The following is a 16258-nucleotide window of genomic DNA, read 5'->3' on the forward strand; positions in this document are numbered from 1 at the left end:
CTCGATTAGCTCCGAAATTGATTCTTGTTCGAACAATAAAAAATTGCATTGATAGTTTTGTACTAGAAAGAGGACACGAGATGTCTTAAAAAAATTTCACATGACCTTCCCAACTAAACCATAAGTATCTGAATAGGTTGAGTTTTATTATTTCGAATGCCCCGATTCCAAACCTACTTGTTTAAGTACTTTGGAAGCAAGGTCAACCGGGATCAATAATCGAGCCTGCTTCTCTTGATTTTCAAATGCCTAATCCCTTACTATTTCATCGATTGTTCCAAAACTCAAGAACTAACCTACAATCGCTTGTCTCCTAATTTTGCATGGACACCACCTCAGCATTGTCTTTGACTATTAGCCTATCAGATAGAAGCCCAAAAGGTTCACCCGAAATTAGTGAATGATAATTGAAGAAGTTAACAAACTATTATATACTGATTTTATCTACAAGGTCCATTACTTAAATTGGTTCTTCAATATAGTTCTTCTAAAAAAAATAATAAAAATAATGCATATGTTGATTATACCGATTTTAATAAGGCTTGTCCAAAAGATAGCTTTCAGTTGAATCATATAAGAATAGCTCTAAAGGATGAAGAAAATATCTCGTTAATTACTGATCCAGGGCTATATTACTATAAAGTTATGCATTTCAAGCTCAATAATATTAGAGCAAGTTATCAAGAATAGTTTCAGAAAAAAAGAAATATAGAAGTTTATGTAGATAATATTTTAATCAAAAGATATGATATATGCGTTTTGAGAAGCTCGCTTCTGCCTTTATACTAACTATAATCTCATCACATTATTATAATGATAAATCAGCCAATATAATAAATCATCTCAAAACCTGATGCAATTGATCGACTCTTAAAATGCTTAATGGAGCTTAGTAAGTTTGGCATATCCTATTAACCATGGACTACCATGATGGCTCAAGCTTTGGTTGATTTATCATTGAAATGATACTGGTAGATGAATCATATGTCGATGCCCAACCTTAGGTCCTACATGTTGATAAAGAAGTATTTGAACACTCACTCATATTCGGATTAAAGTCACGAACAATAAATGTAAGTATCAAGCTCTTTTGTTGGAACTTCGCATCAGCAAATAAATAAGTATATAGTGACTCCTAGTTTATGGTCATTTACTATGGCCAAGCATTTTCTAGAGGCCGAGTGGATGATCATTGATATCCCCTTCTTTAGCATTGAATAGTTTCCCTAGTATGAAAATATATGTGTCCATTCATTACGAAAGTTGGTCTCAAGAAGGCAATTGACCACAAAAAAGTAGTGGTGGAAACATTCGAACAAAGAAGTGCAAGTAAAGATAAGATTGCATCCACCTCTTTTAAGTATACTTGGATGAGAGACATCCTATGTTACCATAAAATAGGGGTTCTGCCAACCAATTCCAACCATGCTAGGAAGTCTGAATGTAACAAACATGGTTTTGCATAATCAATGGAGTACTCTATCGATGATTCTTGACTTAGTCACTCCTCCGCTACCTCCATTCGGAAGAAGTTGCTCAAGTGTTTTATGAGGTCCATAATGGAACATGTGAGGAGCACATTAGAGCTTGCTCATTATCATTCGAAATTCTCAAGCAAGGCTAGTATTGGGCAATTCTTTGAGATAATGCAGTTGAGTATGTATAATGTCATGATCAATGCCAATGCAATGCCTGAATCTAAAGGCTCCCCGCAATCGAACTAAGCTCTTTGGATTTAGCTTAGCCTTTTCACCTAGTAGGTGTTCGACATTCTATGTCCTTTTCCCTAGCTACAAGCAAAAAAAAATTCTTGATCATAGGGATCGACTATTTCACCAAGTGGATTGAAGCCGAACCCTTTGCTATAATCCTAAAGAAGCAGGTCAAGAGGTTTCATTTGGAAAAGCTTTATCACCTGATTCAACATTCTTAGAATCATAATCATCAATAATGGAACATAGTTCAATAACTCTAAGTTAAAAGAGTTATATAAAACCTTTGTTATCCAGCTTCACTTCAGTTTAGTGGTCTATTCTTAGATAAATAACTAAGTTGAAATCATCAACCGAGCCATTATAAAAGAATGAAGAAAAAGGTGACCGAGGCAAAAAAAAACATGAGTGGACAAGATGCCGAGCATCTTGTGGAGCTATCAAACCACCCTAAAGGGCCCAACTAGAGAGTTGCTCTTTTGCATCGCATATGGAACTGAAGCTTTAGTACCAATTAAGATAAACCTCTCTATAGTCCGAACCTAAGAGTATCTTAAAGAAGCATTAGATGTGGGGCTTCACACAAATCTAGACTTGGTCAACGAAGTCAGGGCAAAGGTGCACTACATAACCTAGCTTACAAAAGTTTGATGAGAAAGTCTCACAACCGGAGGGTTTAATTTCAGCACCTTGGCATTAGAGATTTAGTTCTACGCAAGGTAGAAGTCTGTAACCTAATATATAATAAACGAAAAGTTGACTCAAATTAGGAAGGACTCTACTTCATAGCTAAGAATGTCTGATATAAGACTTAGTGACTTTAGACTTTAGAAGATTTGGACATATTATAAACTTGGAATATTTAACACCTTCAGAATTACTATCCCATGTATATGTCCCGAAATCCTAAATTCGATATATGTCTATGTACTCGAAAAGGTTATGTAAAAATCTTTATTAATAATTTTTTTTTATATTATGGTGAAGAGTTTGTACATGCTAGATAAACACTTTAACATAAAAAAAAGATTAAAAAAAGAGTAAAAAGTCGAAGTATCAATTATGACACATAAAGAACCTTAACCACCTCATCATGATGGCCTTAGGTGGAGGAAACACTATGATGAGTGGTTGAATTAGAAGAGGTTTGGATGTGGGGGAGGACTCAAGAACTTTAAGCTCAGGCTTGACGAAGGTAGTCTCCTTTGCTAGTCATAGGTATCCTATAAGTCAATCACACGAGTGATGACACGTATGACATAACACTTACTTTTTATATTTATTATATTATTTAATATTTTATCACTTTATATTACTTGTTGTATGAATATATATTATGATGTTTATGAGTCTATGCAATGAGAATCAAATCATGATGTGATCACGATAATGAGACCGATTTACCTTTAAACACAAACCCTAAATAATCCTGATCATATGTTAATCAAGAAGCACATCTAGATAGTTGGACAAACTAGGGACACTAAGAATACAATGCATGTGCTCATTGGAGAATGAGTTCACTGATTTATCCGCTCACGGAATGTTGGATGGTTGATAATGCCTTATAATCAAATAATGATTCTATAATCCTAGTGGTGTATTTGGTCCTTAAACTTGAGATACCAAGGATATTTTGTATGAGTACTCTACTCTTTGATACTAGACTTATAGGCTTGAAAGTTCTAAATCTAGAATAGCCGGTTATCGAGAGTGGTAGCTAACCTTACGAGGGCTATTGAGTGTCAATAAAAAATCATCCGCTCTCGGTGTCATGAGAAAAATATCTCATGTGTTGTTGCTCAGATAAATCCCTACCTAGAGTCATTCAGATTTAAAGAGAAAGAATTCTTCGGGAGAATCCGATTCGAACGAGACTCGAGTAGAAACCGTATAGGCCTGATAGCATCATGCCTATCATATGGTATTTGAGGTATTAGATGAATGATGGACTATAGATACACCGTAGTTGAGGATAAATATATCCAATGGATTGGATTCCCTTATATCGTTTTGGAGATTACGACGTAGTGGGCCTAGTACGTCCGTAGTCGATGAGTTAAGTGAATTATTACGAAGATAATAATTCACTGAGCTAGAATAAGTTTTGATAGGTATGACTCATGGCCAACTCGATATTGGCCTAGAGGGTCATACACATATGGCAGGTGTTGCGATGTGTAAAGGTTCAAATATAAGATATTCATTGAAACCCCTATCTTATTGGATATCCAATAAGCCTTTAAATTATTGGATCATATGGATGATATTTAATAAGAGCCAATAAGAGATTATTGGGTAGAGACCCACTAATCTAAGAGGCTTGGATAGTTGGATGGAGATCTAGTACCAAATATAGTAGAATCCATTAGGGTTAAGTTGATAGAGGACCTTTATAAATAGGAGGAAACCAAAGGGCCATGAGTTAGGTTCTTTTTGGTTGCCTCATCCTATTATCCTCTCTCCCTCTTCTTCTTATATTGCAACTCCTATTTGGGACATGTAGACATTAAGAAGGGGCAGCCCATTCTTGATTGTGTGGTGAGCACGAGGAAGAGATTTGGGCAGCGATTTGATGAGCATCTTTGTAACCCTTGTCATATGGATCACTGTTAGATATGAGAACAATTGACCTATTTCATTCTCTCTCACAGATTTGTAGGTTTTTAGGGATATACGATTTTCTTAGGTAACACATCTTTCTTATATGTGTAGTTTTTTTGGTTTTGCAGGTTTTTACGCACCAATATTTGCACGATGATGAAACCTTATTTTTTTATGAGAATTCTAGAATTTTATTTTTTGTTCTTTCGCTATACATGTAATGTCGTCCTAGATTTCTCAACATCCTTAGCACATCAGCTTCAGTAAGTGCCACAATGATCCCTTTGGCCTCGATTATCAACATCTCGATCTCCTCGACCAGCTCATCTTCTATTTTTTTCATTAGATTCAACTTGACCTTCTTTTGTAGGAGTGGTTGACTTACTACAATTATTTATTTCATTAGACCTGATAAAGATACTTTACTAATGGTCGGGCATTTCCTATTCAAAGCATTAGGAAGTGTAAGGCTTGTTTAGACCATGAGAGGGTGGAGGCTAACTTCAGATACCAACCTTGAGGAGCAAGATTAAGCCTTACTTTTACTCATATATAGGATGGTGGTGGTTTCTAATAAAATATTAGCCAATTGATAATGTCACTCTCTTTTTTATCTGGTTAGCCTTGGTATGAGGTTCTAAAACTTCTGGATGGACCATGTCACGTTGACCAACTACCCTATTTATAAAGAAATAAAGAAATATTACTTTTTTCACTCTTTGATAGATGAAGGGGCCCTATAGCACATGTTAAAGAACAAGTGCAATAAGGTCGATGATAGGGTAGTATTGAATCTTTGACACTCTCGACAAAAGTAACAAGGTAATACCAATAATTCGATATCACTTCTGGAGTAAATTTCTAAGAATTAAGGATAGAATGAATCTGAGTCCCTCCTCTAGAGTATCAAGGGAAGTGTAAAAAATAGTAATGTGATATATAGTGTTAATCACTTGGTCAAACTAGCTTGAACTCGATTAGAATATTATAAGCTTCCCTAACTAGGTTAATGAAGGAGATATGAGACTTGTGAGTCATTGGATTTTAGCACAATATGTGAAACCTCACTATGCAAGGGACTCGTCTTCGAAGAGGTACCCTCTCTCACTATGGCCACTTTAACCCCTTCATTGAAGGAGAAAGTTTCATCTGCTATCACTAATCGATAAGATAAGATAAATGAGTCACTAAAATCCCTTGCAAAGGTGGATGAAGTAGGGTTGGAAGAGAAAAACATCGAAACCTTAAAAGTTTTTTAAAAGTTGAAAAGATTCAAATTCTTTGGAAGGTCTAAATGCTCATACTTGCTTTGAAGGTACGAGAAGAATAAAGGGAGATGGATAGCTATTTGTGGGGTATGAGTGACCCTTGCACTAATTGCCTCTTTATTCGATTATTTGATTAATAGGCTATGTGGCAGCCCACTATTACACAAGGCCAAAATGATTCAATCATGATGATCTTATGAATCCTGATAGTTCATAAAATCTCCAAATGGATGAATAAAAGTCAACCTCATGGGCATAGTGTTAGACTTTTATTACAAAGATCATGGAGATCAAATATCACTAGATTTGACAAGTGATTGAAATGATGCACCCATCAAGGACTGAGATGAAAATACCACATACATTCAAATGTAATAAAAGGCACAATCAACATGGTCAAAAGCACATGACGATACATAACCTAAATGGTTGCAAGCACTTATCAATGACATATAGTCAGTATGGCTTAAAGCACAAATTAATGACAATTGAAATGACAGAAAATATATATTGATAATATATAGTTGAAAAAGTAAGCATATCAATAATATGTAATCGAAATAATCAATAGTGCATATGGACGATGCACAACCAAAATGACCAAAGGCACATATCAACAATGTATAGTTGAAATGGTCGAATGTATGTATCAATGATGCCATAACTAACTACCCGTCTTTCTTTTACAATGTCAACAATATCAACCAAGTTACTTCTCGGCTTGATCTTGTTGCGCTTGGGTGAGCTAAGAAGTGGGGAAGTGAAAGAGTTGATAATAGGTGACTAATGACCTAATAGACGACAACTCGAATAACACATGATTGACATAATTGATACAACACCATGTGACTGACACATTGATGGCTCGAGCCCACTCACTCACGTAGCATGTGGTTGACATAGTTAAGTTAGTCAAAGCACGTCTCGAGTTCAAAGCACTCAAATCTAATCATGTCTCATATCCAACATGTCGTGATGCCACGACTCAAGAATGATGCGTAACTACTTTATGTAATCGCTAATAATCTCGAAAGCAATAACTCTTATAGCCCATTATAAAAAGGGTTCCCCATATGCGTTTCTTATTAACTAATTTTTTTTAAGAGCTTATTTGAACTCAATACTAAATTAATTATTGAAGGAGTATTAATCGAGAATGTCCTCGACTTAATTTAATAATTTTAAGACTTTTGGGTGGACAAGAACATGGATATTAACATTGAAGAATTTTCATTGACTATGATACTATTCCAACTCAAACAATAAAAAACTACACGAATAAAAGCTAATAAAATAAATCATAATAAAATAAACTACACGAATAGAGTTTCCTAAAGTTAATAAATATTAATTATTTAAAATTTCTAAAATCTTTTATCTAGATATAATAACAATAATAGAAAATTTGGGTTTGTAAAGAAAGAGGATAACATCACCATCATGGTAAATTTGGGTTTAGGAATACTAATTAATCTACAACCCTAATAAATTTTTTTGAACAAATTTATTAGGGAGGGAGAGAAAGTTGAAAAACCAGCATAAGATATACTAAAGAATATGCTAGAAAGTCGATATGACACTTAATTATTTATATCTATATAAAAAATTAAAAATTTCATATATGAAATCAATTATAAAATCCTTGAGTTATCACCGGACATAATTTTTTTATATCTTTTCACATAAGCCTAAAAAATAAATAAATTTTCTTTGAATCTTTGTACAAGTCCTAGAGAGACACATAGGAACACTAAACTATTTTCCCATACATTTTTTTTCATCAAAACCTAAAAATATATAAGATATTTATAAAAAAATAAAATCCTAATTTATAGAGTTCCCTTGTAAAGAGTTTTTCTATACTAGAAATCTTTATGCTATTAGGATATTTAAATCTAAAAATATTTATCAATCCTAACAAACATAGATTTTCTTACCTTTCTATTATAGTTTTCTTTTTCTAAAAAATATTATAGTTTTCTATAAAAGAAAAAAATTATGTTACTTCAAGTGTTTAATACATTCATAATCTTACTTTTCACAGCACGGAACAACATTCATGCCAGGAGACAATTTATACCTCCACAGCTAATCAATATCAAAATTTTTGATATGTAAAGCCAAGCAGTGGACGTATATAATTATTTTCACATATTTATATATATATATCTTTTTCTTAACATTAAAAAAAGTATTTCTGATAAAACTATAAGACACCATGGGATGATTCATTATTGTTCATAATTCAGACCAACTATACTATATCTGATAGCAATGAATGATATGTGTTATTAGTTCTTTGTACCAGCAAACACTCCACCATCGACAATGGAGGACGGTTGAATTGTTTGGGGGATGACAAGTCTGACCACTCCAATGGCAAGTTGTTTGGTCACGTCTTGTTCTCGTGTTGGAACTTACCGAGCCAGGCACGGTGTAATATTAGTGGGGTATCTGAGACTGGGGCCCACAAAGTTGTGTAGAGTGGGAATGGTCCAAACCGGACGGTGAAGCGGTGAGTTTGGAGTCTTGTATTTTTATTTTTGTATGCCGATAAGGAATATGATAAAAGACGGAATTCAATCACTTAATATCAATATTAACACTCAAACAGTTGAATCAGTTAAATAAGTTAAATACACCACCATATTATATCAATATTAAATTGGCACTAGACGAAAATAGAGATTGGTCATAATCTCTGACATACCATAATAAAAATTTCAAATTGGATCGCCACTAGTTCAAAAAATTTAATTTGTCAGGAAAAAAAAAATCTATTTTTCTTTTTTTTACGACCAAACCTACAAGTTTGACTTGAGTATTCCAAACTATAAATGAACTTACACCTATGTTTTTTTTAATCTAGTCCTATATATGAATATTTTCTTTTTGGAGGTTTTGAATCCTCAATTTTTAATAAATGAGTTTGATAAATCATTATCGAAATATTTTAAATATAAAATATATTAAATTAATATATAAATTATAAAAAAAGAATATTTTATAACAATTTGGAGGCAAGCAACTGAGCGCTTTGGTATTGGACGCGCGAACCGCACCGTCCGGGACCACGTCGACGACCAGGGAGTGGGCCCGCCTTGTCCGAGAGCCAGGTGGGATGGGGTCACTAACCCACGTGCACAGGCGGAGGCGAAACACGAGGGGACGTGGTGGCCACGACTCGCATGCCCAGGTCAGAAGCCCACTCCAATCGTTTCGTGACAGAGACCAATGATACGACTCACCGCACGAACACGACACCAGGATTGCTTCGACTCATTGCTCGCCCCCACTCTCTCTCTCTCTTTCCCTGCAGTGGACATGCCATTGTCTGATGCACCACAACAGCTTGCCATTAGCTGTATCTGACAGTAACATACAACCAGGTCATAAAGTCCAGATGGGGTACGATGCCACCTTCTTTCCTCACTTCTCCTCATCCCCTCCCATTGATGGCAACGACAGTGCTCTATACAGGACTCGACTGATACAAAAGCATCTCGCCTTCCTCCTGCGCCGTGAGTAGAAGTGGAAGGGTAAGGCGACACTGTTCACGGAGATGGGAGAAATATATTAACTAGAGATGGGCCACAGGCCTTGCGTTAAAGGCAGCGCCGCTTCAGAGCAAACCCCTCCTTAAATGCTGCCTTGGATTTTTCTGCTCTTTGTTTTCTTCCTCCGCCTCTTTCTCTCTCCTTTTGTTCAGCCTCACTTCATTTCATTCCATTCCCCCTCTCTCTCTCTCTCTCTCCTCGCTTTATTTAGGTCGGGAGATATCGTGATCTCCTTTCAACGCTTTTTTTTTTTTTCCTTCTCTCTCTACTTTGCTTTCTGTTCTCGAGGACTTGTGGTTGGCCGTCTTTTCCGCCTTATATTCCTAAACTGCCCCCTCATTGAATCCGCAGAACCGATGCGTGAAAGGGAAACGAAGCTTGTACCATTCAAACCTGCCATTGACACTTACCTGCTTTGTGGGTGTCAGGTTTCAATGCATCCTTATCTACTGCATGATTTCTTTACGCCAATTTAGAGTCTTCAACTTGAGCTTTGAAGATAGATTTGTGCGACAAATATTATTTAGACTTGGCTTCTCTCTTTGCTGTTCTTAAGAATGGACCAAGCGCAAGACTGATACAAGCAAAACTCGATTGAATCTTGAGTTTGAGAAGGATTTGTAATTTTTTAATATATGATTGACTCTATGTTTTCAATTAACTTTCATGAGTGAGATTCTCAATCAAAGTATCTCTCAAAGTTAGCAAAATATACGAAAAAAGAGCTTCAGTTTGGATAAGTCTTCCTTTCTTTGTTTCTGATCCTTCCTCTAAATCCAATTTTAAAGAGTGGAGAGAAAAATAACACTAATTATAATATCAGTTTGACAGCTTTTTAAGTCAAAATTAATTAAAAGGAATCCATATACGCAAGGATATGATGAGTTGACCAAACATCACTAGTATTTCTTACTCGCCCGACAAAGAGATCCCGTCACGTTTCTAGCATGCCATGGGAAACTCGTTTCCCCCAATCCACCAAAGCAGACCAGCCTACCCCGAGAAGTCAAACCACCCGACAAAATCTTTCATATCCGTCTCTCGCTCATCATCTCTCTTTAAGTAAAAGAATTCTTACTCCCCTCTCCCTCTTCCTTCTTCCCCTCCTCTCCCTCCTCGCCTCGTTTCCCAAAAGTCTGCTCGAAAGGTCAAAACCATCTCTGTCTCCAATGGCGGCTCCCTCCGCGCGAGAACCCGGCACCTCCTCTTCCCCTTCCCGTTCCCGTGCTCGTTCCATCCGCTGACCCGGCCCCACCGCGCCGCCGCTACCGCCTCCACCTTCACCGCCATTGTTTCCCTCCTCTCTCCCACCAACCCTTGTTTTTTGACTATATACACCATGTCCCTCTTCTGATCCTAGTAAAGGAGAAGAGGTTTCCGAATCCTGATTCCAAGATCTGATCTTTTTGGACCGGGGAGTGCGGTCGGAGAGGCAAGGCGGGATCTTGATATTGCTCGGCACGCGATTCTAGAGGAGAGGGCTGACGAAGAGGGAGGGAGAGAATGGGGAGTCTGTGGAGGAAAGCGAAGAAGGCGATGGGGTTGAATCTCTGCGTCCACGTCCCGAGTGCAATGGGCGACGACGGGTTCCCCTCCGGTGGGCCCGCCGCCGGCTGGAGGGCCTCAGACGCTGCTGCGACCGCGACGTCCTCGCCGGCGGGGTCGGTGGGGGCCTCGGAGTTCCAGGCGCTGATGCCGTCGACTCCCACGCTGTCTTCAGGCAGCCTCCGGGTGTCCAAATCCGGCAGCAGATCGTCAAAGGTTCGGCCTTTTTTTCGTTCCTTTTCGCTTCTCGATGAGATCCATCGTTCTGTAAGGATTGTTTTGGCGTTTTGGTGGATTCATGTAAGAGTTATGCATACAATCAGCGATAGAATGCTTGTGCTTGCTCTCTTCCCAAGGAATTTTCTCTGGTTTTCTTTTCGTTTTTTTACTCTTGCGCGATGTACTTTCAGAACATGGATTCAGACGATGATGTTTATAGATCTTCCTTTTTTGCTTTCTTGTTTCTCTTTTGATGTTGCTTTTGTTGGTGTTTTGCCCTTCGAGGACCAATGACATCTGACTCGCTCCAAAAGAAAGGGTGAACCGCCTGTTCTCTTTTCTATTTTAATGCATCAATGCCTTCAGACATCCTCGAAAGGGGGTCGACCGCTTCATGTGAAGAATTGTTTTGTTCTGGTTTGCTTTATTAAAACAAGTCTTTGTTGACCATTTCTGGTGGTGGTTCTGACGATAAACTTCGAAGCAATTTTATGAGGGAAAAATGATGATTTTGCATCGATTTTAGTGGACTGGTCAAAACTTTTCTTGATTTGCTCATTGTCTTGTTCGTTGGCCCAAATTTATATTTTTGAGCGGTATATAGAATATAGTGCTTGCCTTTTATATCCTAGAAAACCAAATTAAATGAGACATATTATTTGAAAGAAATAAGATTTACTTGCTTATCAAACTGCCTGTCTGGAATTGGTGCTTGAGCTGCTCAAATAAGAAGCCATTTACTGTGGAAATTGTAGCATATGTCGTCCTTTTCCTTGAACCGCTGTGCTTTAAATGCTGTGATTTGGGGCAATGTAGCGTTTTGTCAGTTGATTTGCTGAGTTTCATGTCTTGATTTATCATAAAAGCTAAGCGACAGCCAGAAGAAGATAAACCACAATATGCATTCTTTCCAATGTCTAACACTGTTTCCTGAGGTTGTCAAGCCAATAGTCTCAAATTGTAATACAGTTTTGTTTTCTTGTTGACACACAATTTACTGAACTTTTTTAAGTATTACATAAGATGGGTCCTAAACGCTTATGGTGGCACCCGAACTCCCCTGACATCTTGACTGTGTGCACTGCTTGAGCTGCGCCTTAACCACTAGAATGTTTCCTAGGAGACAGAACAATCTGAACTAAAGGTCTTGTTAATTTGCTCATGTTTGGGGTGCCATTGCCAATTTGGTTTTGTGATTAATTGTTTGCTTATACATTCTCCTATTGATTCAGGTTCTCCTTGTGTGATGCAGCCTTAACTCAGATTCAATAAACTGCAGGAAATAAAAATTGGAATATTGCAAATTTGCGAGCTAAGATTCACCAAAATTTCCTATTTTCGCATGTTATCCTGAATACTATTTTGATTAGCAGGATCTACCTTGCTGTCAAAATCTTGCATGTTTCATATATAATTCTACTGACATGATATGTGTTCTATATGCACAGTCCAAACCTGTGTTTCATATTACTAAGTGAAAGGTTGCCGGTTAATATCTGTGGTTCCGACTAAAGCTGTTGATTAGTTTAATGTGATGATATATATCATGAGCGTTCTAAAGAATAACCAATGCTGTTTATTCACTTGATTTGCACTGCTTTTTGGATGATGGCGTGGCATATGAGCTCCCTTTGCAATCATTTTCAAATTAATTCTTGTTCAACTTTGCTTCTTGAACATTTCACTGTATTTAGATTTTACTTAGGCTTCTAAGTATTGTAGTTGACACTCGATTTCTTGACATTGCAATAATTAATTTTTCAGAAAATATGCGCCATATGTCTTGGATCCATGAAAGCGGGACATGGTCATGCACTCTTCACTGCCGAGTGTTCCCACACATTTCACTTCCATTGCATCACTTCAAATGTTAAGCATGGCAACTATGTCTGCCCACTTTGCAAAGCCACTTGGAAGGAGATCCCTTTCAAAGGCTCTCTACCTTCTGAGCATCCTCATGGAAGAGCGAGAGTAAACCCAGTCAGTTGGCTGCAGGAAGGTCATATGACTGTTGTCCGTCGACTTCCTCATGCAGACTCCACAAACAGGCGGCGTGAACAGTTTCCTTCTCACTTTCGTGAATTAGAACCGGAAAATTTTAATGATGATGAGCCTTTGGATTTGCTATCTGAAACAGTCAGAAGTTCCCAACAAAATTGTCCTAAGATAGTAGAGGTCAAGACATATCCCGAATTCTCAGCTATTTCACAATCAGCTTTGGTGGAGAATTTTGCTGTCCTGGTCCATCTGAAGGCTCCTCATGCTAGCATGAAACAGAATCCTAGCAGAAACCACAACGCAAGCTCCACAGCGTCACAAAACTCTCGTGCTCCAATAGACCTGGTTACCGTACTTGACGTCAGCGGCAGCATGGCTGGCACAAAGTTGGCACTTCTTAAGCGTGCCATGAGTTTTGTGATCCAAAACCTTGGGCCATCTGATCGCCTTTCGGTCATTGCCTTCTCATCAGCTGCACGACGTCTTTTCCACCTGCGGCGAATGTCCGACTCTGGTCGACAGCAGGCTTTGCAAGCTGTCAATTCTTTGGTGTCCAGTGGAGGGACAAACATTGCCGAAGGCCTTAGGAAGGGGGTCAAGGTAATTGAAGAACGGAAGGAGAAGAATCCAGTGTGCAGCATCATCCTTCTCTCTGATGGCCAGGACACTTATACTTTTCCCTCGAGTGCAACTGGAGCTCAACATTCACAACTGGATTACAAATCACTCGTGCCGCCCTCAATTATTAGTGGCACAGCAATACCAGTCCACACTTTTGGTTTTGGTGCTGACCATGACTCTGCTGCCATGCATTCTATTTCAGAAGTCTCTGGTGGGACTTTCTCTTTTATTGAATCAGAGGTCGTCATTCAGGATGCCTTTGCACAATGCATTGGTGGGCTTCTTAGTGTGGTCGTGCAGGAGATGCAGTTGGATGTGGAGTGTGTGCATCCTGGTGTGCAGCTAGCTTCTATAAAATCAGGTAGCTACAGGAATCAGTTGTTGAATGATGCTCGCACTGGATTGATCGAGGTAGGTGACCTTTATGCTGATGAAGAGAGGGACTTTCTGGTTTCGGTAAATGTTCCATGTGCCAAAGAAGAGATAATACTCCTTAAGGTGGCCTGTGTCTATAAGGACCCAATTTCAAAAGATACTGTTCATTTGGAGGTTAAAGAAGTAAGAATTCAGAGGCCAGAAATCATCTTATCCCAAACCCCCTCGATTGAGGTCGACCGTGAGAGGAACCGTATTGAGTCTGCTGAGGCAATGTCTGATGCGAGGGCTGCCGCCGAGCGAGGTGATCTATCTGATGCAGTTTCAATACTCGAGCAGCGTCGAATGATACTGTCTGAGTCCTTGGCTGCACAGTCAAACGACCAACTATGTTTGGCTCTGGATGCGGAACTGAGGGAGATGCAAGACAGGATGGCAAGTCGACAGAGATACGAGGCCTCGGGGCGTGCTTATGTGCTGTCGGGACTGAGCTCGCACTCATGGCAGAGAGCAACCACACGTGGCGACTCGACCGATAGTGCTAGTCTTGTCCATGCTTATCAGACGCCGACGATGGTTTACATGCTAAATCGTTCACAGACTATGTGCCCCTCACCTCGGCATCCTGCTCCACCCATCCAGCATACAAGGTCTTTCCCTTCTCAGCCACAGTCAAACTAGTTGAAGTCTCTGATTCAACGGAGGGTTAAATTAAATATATAAAAAAAGGAACCATGTCTTGTTTAATACCTGTCTCTTCTCTTCTTATTTGAGGTGGTGGTGGTGGATATGGTGGTATACTGGTGAAAGTAAAGCTGAAGCGGTTTTAAGGCATACAAGGTGGAGGGATACATGTATGGTGTAAATGAATAACTCTGGAGGTGGGATAAAGTGGTAATGTGGGTGAAATGGTATAATGTTAAGAGGGAGAAGGTGTAGGTAATAGCTTTATTGGTTTTTATTTTTTATTTTCCTCTTTGAACTTTGTTGTTGGTGATGTACATAGGAGAAGGTTTTCCCTGAAGAGGACGATGTCCTAAGGTTGTAATCTCTGCAAATATTTGGGGGGTGCATTCTTCTCTTGGATTCATCTATCTACTATTGTCAGACTATTTCTTCTTCATTTTTCTCTTGCCACTTTTGGATGTCCTTGTGGATGGTTTGCCCGTGATATGGACTTCTCATCGACATACACTGACTCTATTCCTCACTTGGTTGCTTGAATGCTCCTTTGCCAGGTCTTTACTGGTACTTGGTTACATGGGTAATACTAGAAATGCAAGACTGGGTCATGGAATTGCAAAGGATAACAACACTGTAATCATCTCTGGCTGTATCTTGTGGTGTGTTGTATGTAGTATGGTTCATGATAAACCTTGAAAAACTCTAACAGGAATACATGGAACAAACATTGAGGTAAAAGCACCATAATAATCACAAGCTCATCGATGTGTTTTACCAAGCTGTTGCCTATACATATTTCGACAAATACCTTGCCTATACATGGAGTTTTAACAAAAACTCTATCAAAGCAATACCTTGTGATCTCTCTATTTCTACAAGTAGCAAAAACATCCAACCGATTATATTTCCTAGGGCAACTCGAGTTAAAAACACTCGTCCTCACTAAATTAGGTAATTATGCCTAACCTTAGAAAATTGAACAAAACACTTGAGCTCACCAGATCAAGAAAAATAACCCAACCTCATCAGAATATTGATCTCGTTAAAGGTCCTTCTGCACACCTCTTTTCATCTAAAAAGATTGGCAAAAAAATCTCTTTGAGGATTTTCTCGCACACAAAAGTTCTTATTCTCAATAGGTCTCCTGACATCAAAGATCACCACCCCTTAGGGGAAGATCAAGAAGAAGTGCTGGACTTCAATAGATGGAGCAAGAATGATTAACCTTAATCAACATGCAACAAAAAAAAAGAAAGCCAAATCTAGCCTAAGTCAAGCACAAAAAATAAAAATAATTACAATGACTAATCACACACTTGGCCCATGATAGATCTATAATATCTGACAAGCGATAAATTTACTATTCGAGCCAAGCCTAATCAAGTCAATAGTATTTGAACCTACGATAATCGATTCCTATGCCTAATCAAACATGGTCAAGTCAATAGTATTTGAATCTACAATAATCGATCCCCTCTTAGTACACCATGTAGCTAGCTTGATCTATCAACCCGCACACCCAACCTAACGTACCTCTTAAAAATAAAATAAAGGAGCTCCTTTTTGGAAGAAAAACTCCTTTTGCCACCATGCTAATTTCTACTTATACTAATATTAATAACAGAAGTGTTATACTAAAGCACCTTGTTTACACGCTTTCTTTGGGGATAAAAAA

General features: G+C 38.4%; 1 protein-coding gene across 1 annotated transcript; it reads left to right on the forward strand.

Moving 5' to 3' along the window:
• The first annotated feature begins 10195 nt into the window (after nucleotides 1-10195).
• LOC135674331 (E3 ubiquitin-protein ligase WAV3-like) lies at nucleotides 10196-15022 on the forward strand. The gene is made up of 2 exons (XM_065184083.1): nucleotides 10196-10902; nucleotides 12670-15022. Exons 1-2 carry the CDS (start codon nucleotides 10645-10647, stop codon nucleotides 14578-14580), a joined length of 2169 nt encoding a protein of 722 aa, XP_065040155.1. The 5' UTR covers nucleotides 10196-10644; the 3' UTR covers nucleotides 14581-15022.
• Nucleotides 15023-16258: the final 1236 nt, after the last annotated feature.

Source organism: Musa acuminata, chromosome BXJ1-5 (assembly GCF_036884655.1).
Source record: "Musa acuminata AAA Group cultivar baxijiao chromosome BXJ1-5, Cavendish_Baxijiao_AAA, whole genome shotgun sequence".
NCBI classification, from domain to species: Eukaryota; Viridiplantae; Streptophyta; class Magnoliopsida; order Zingiberales; family Musaceae; genus Musa; species Musa acuminata.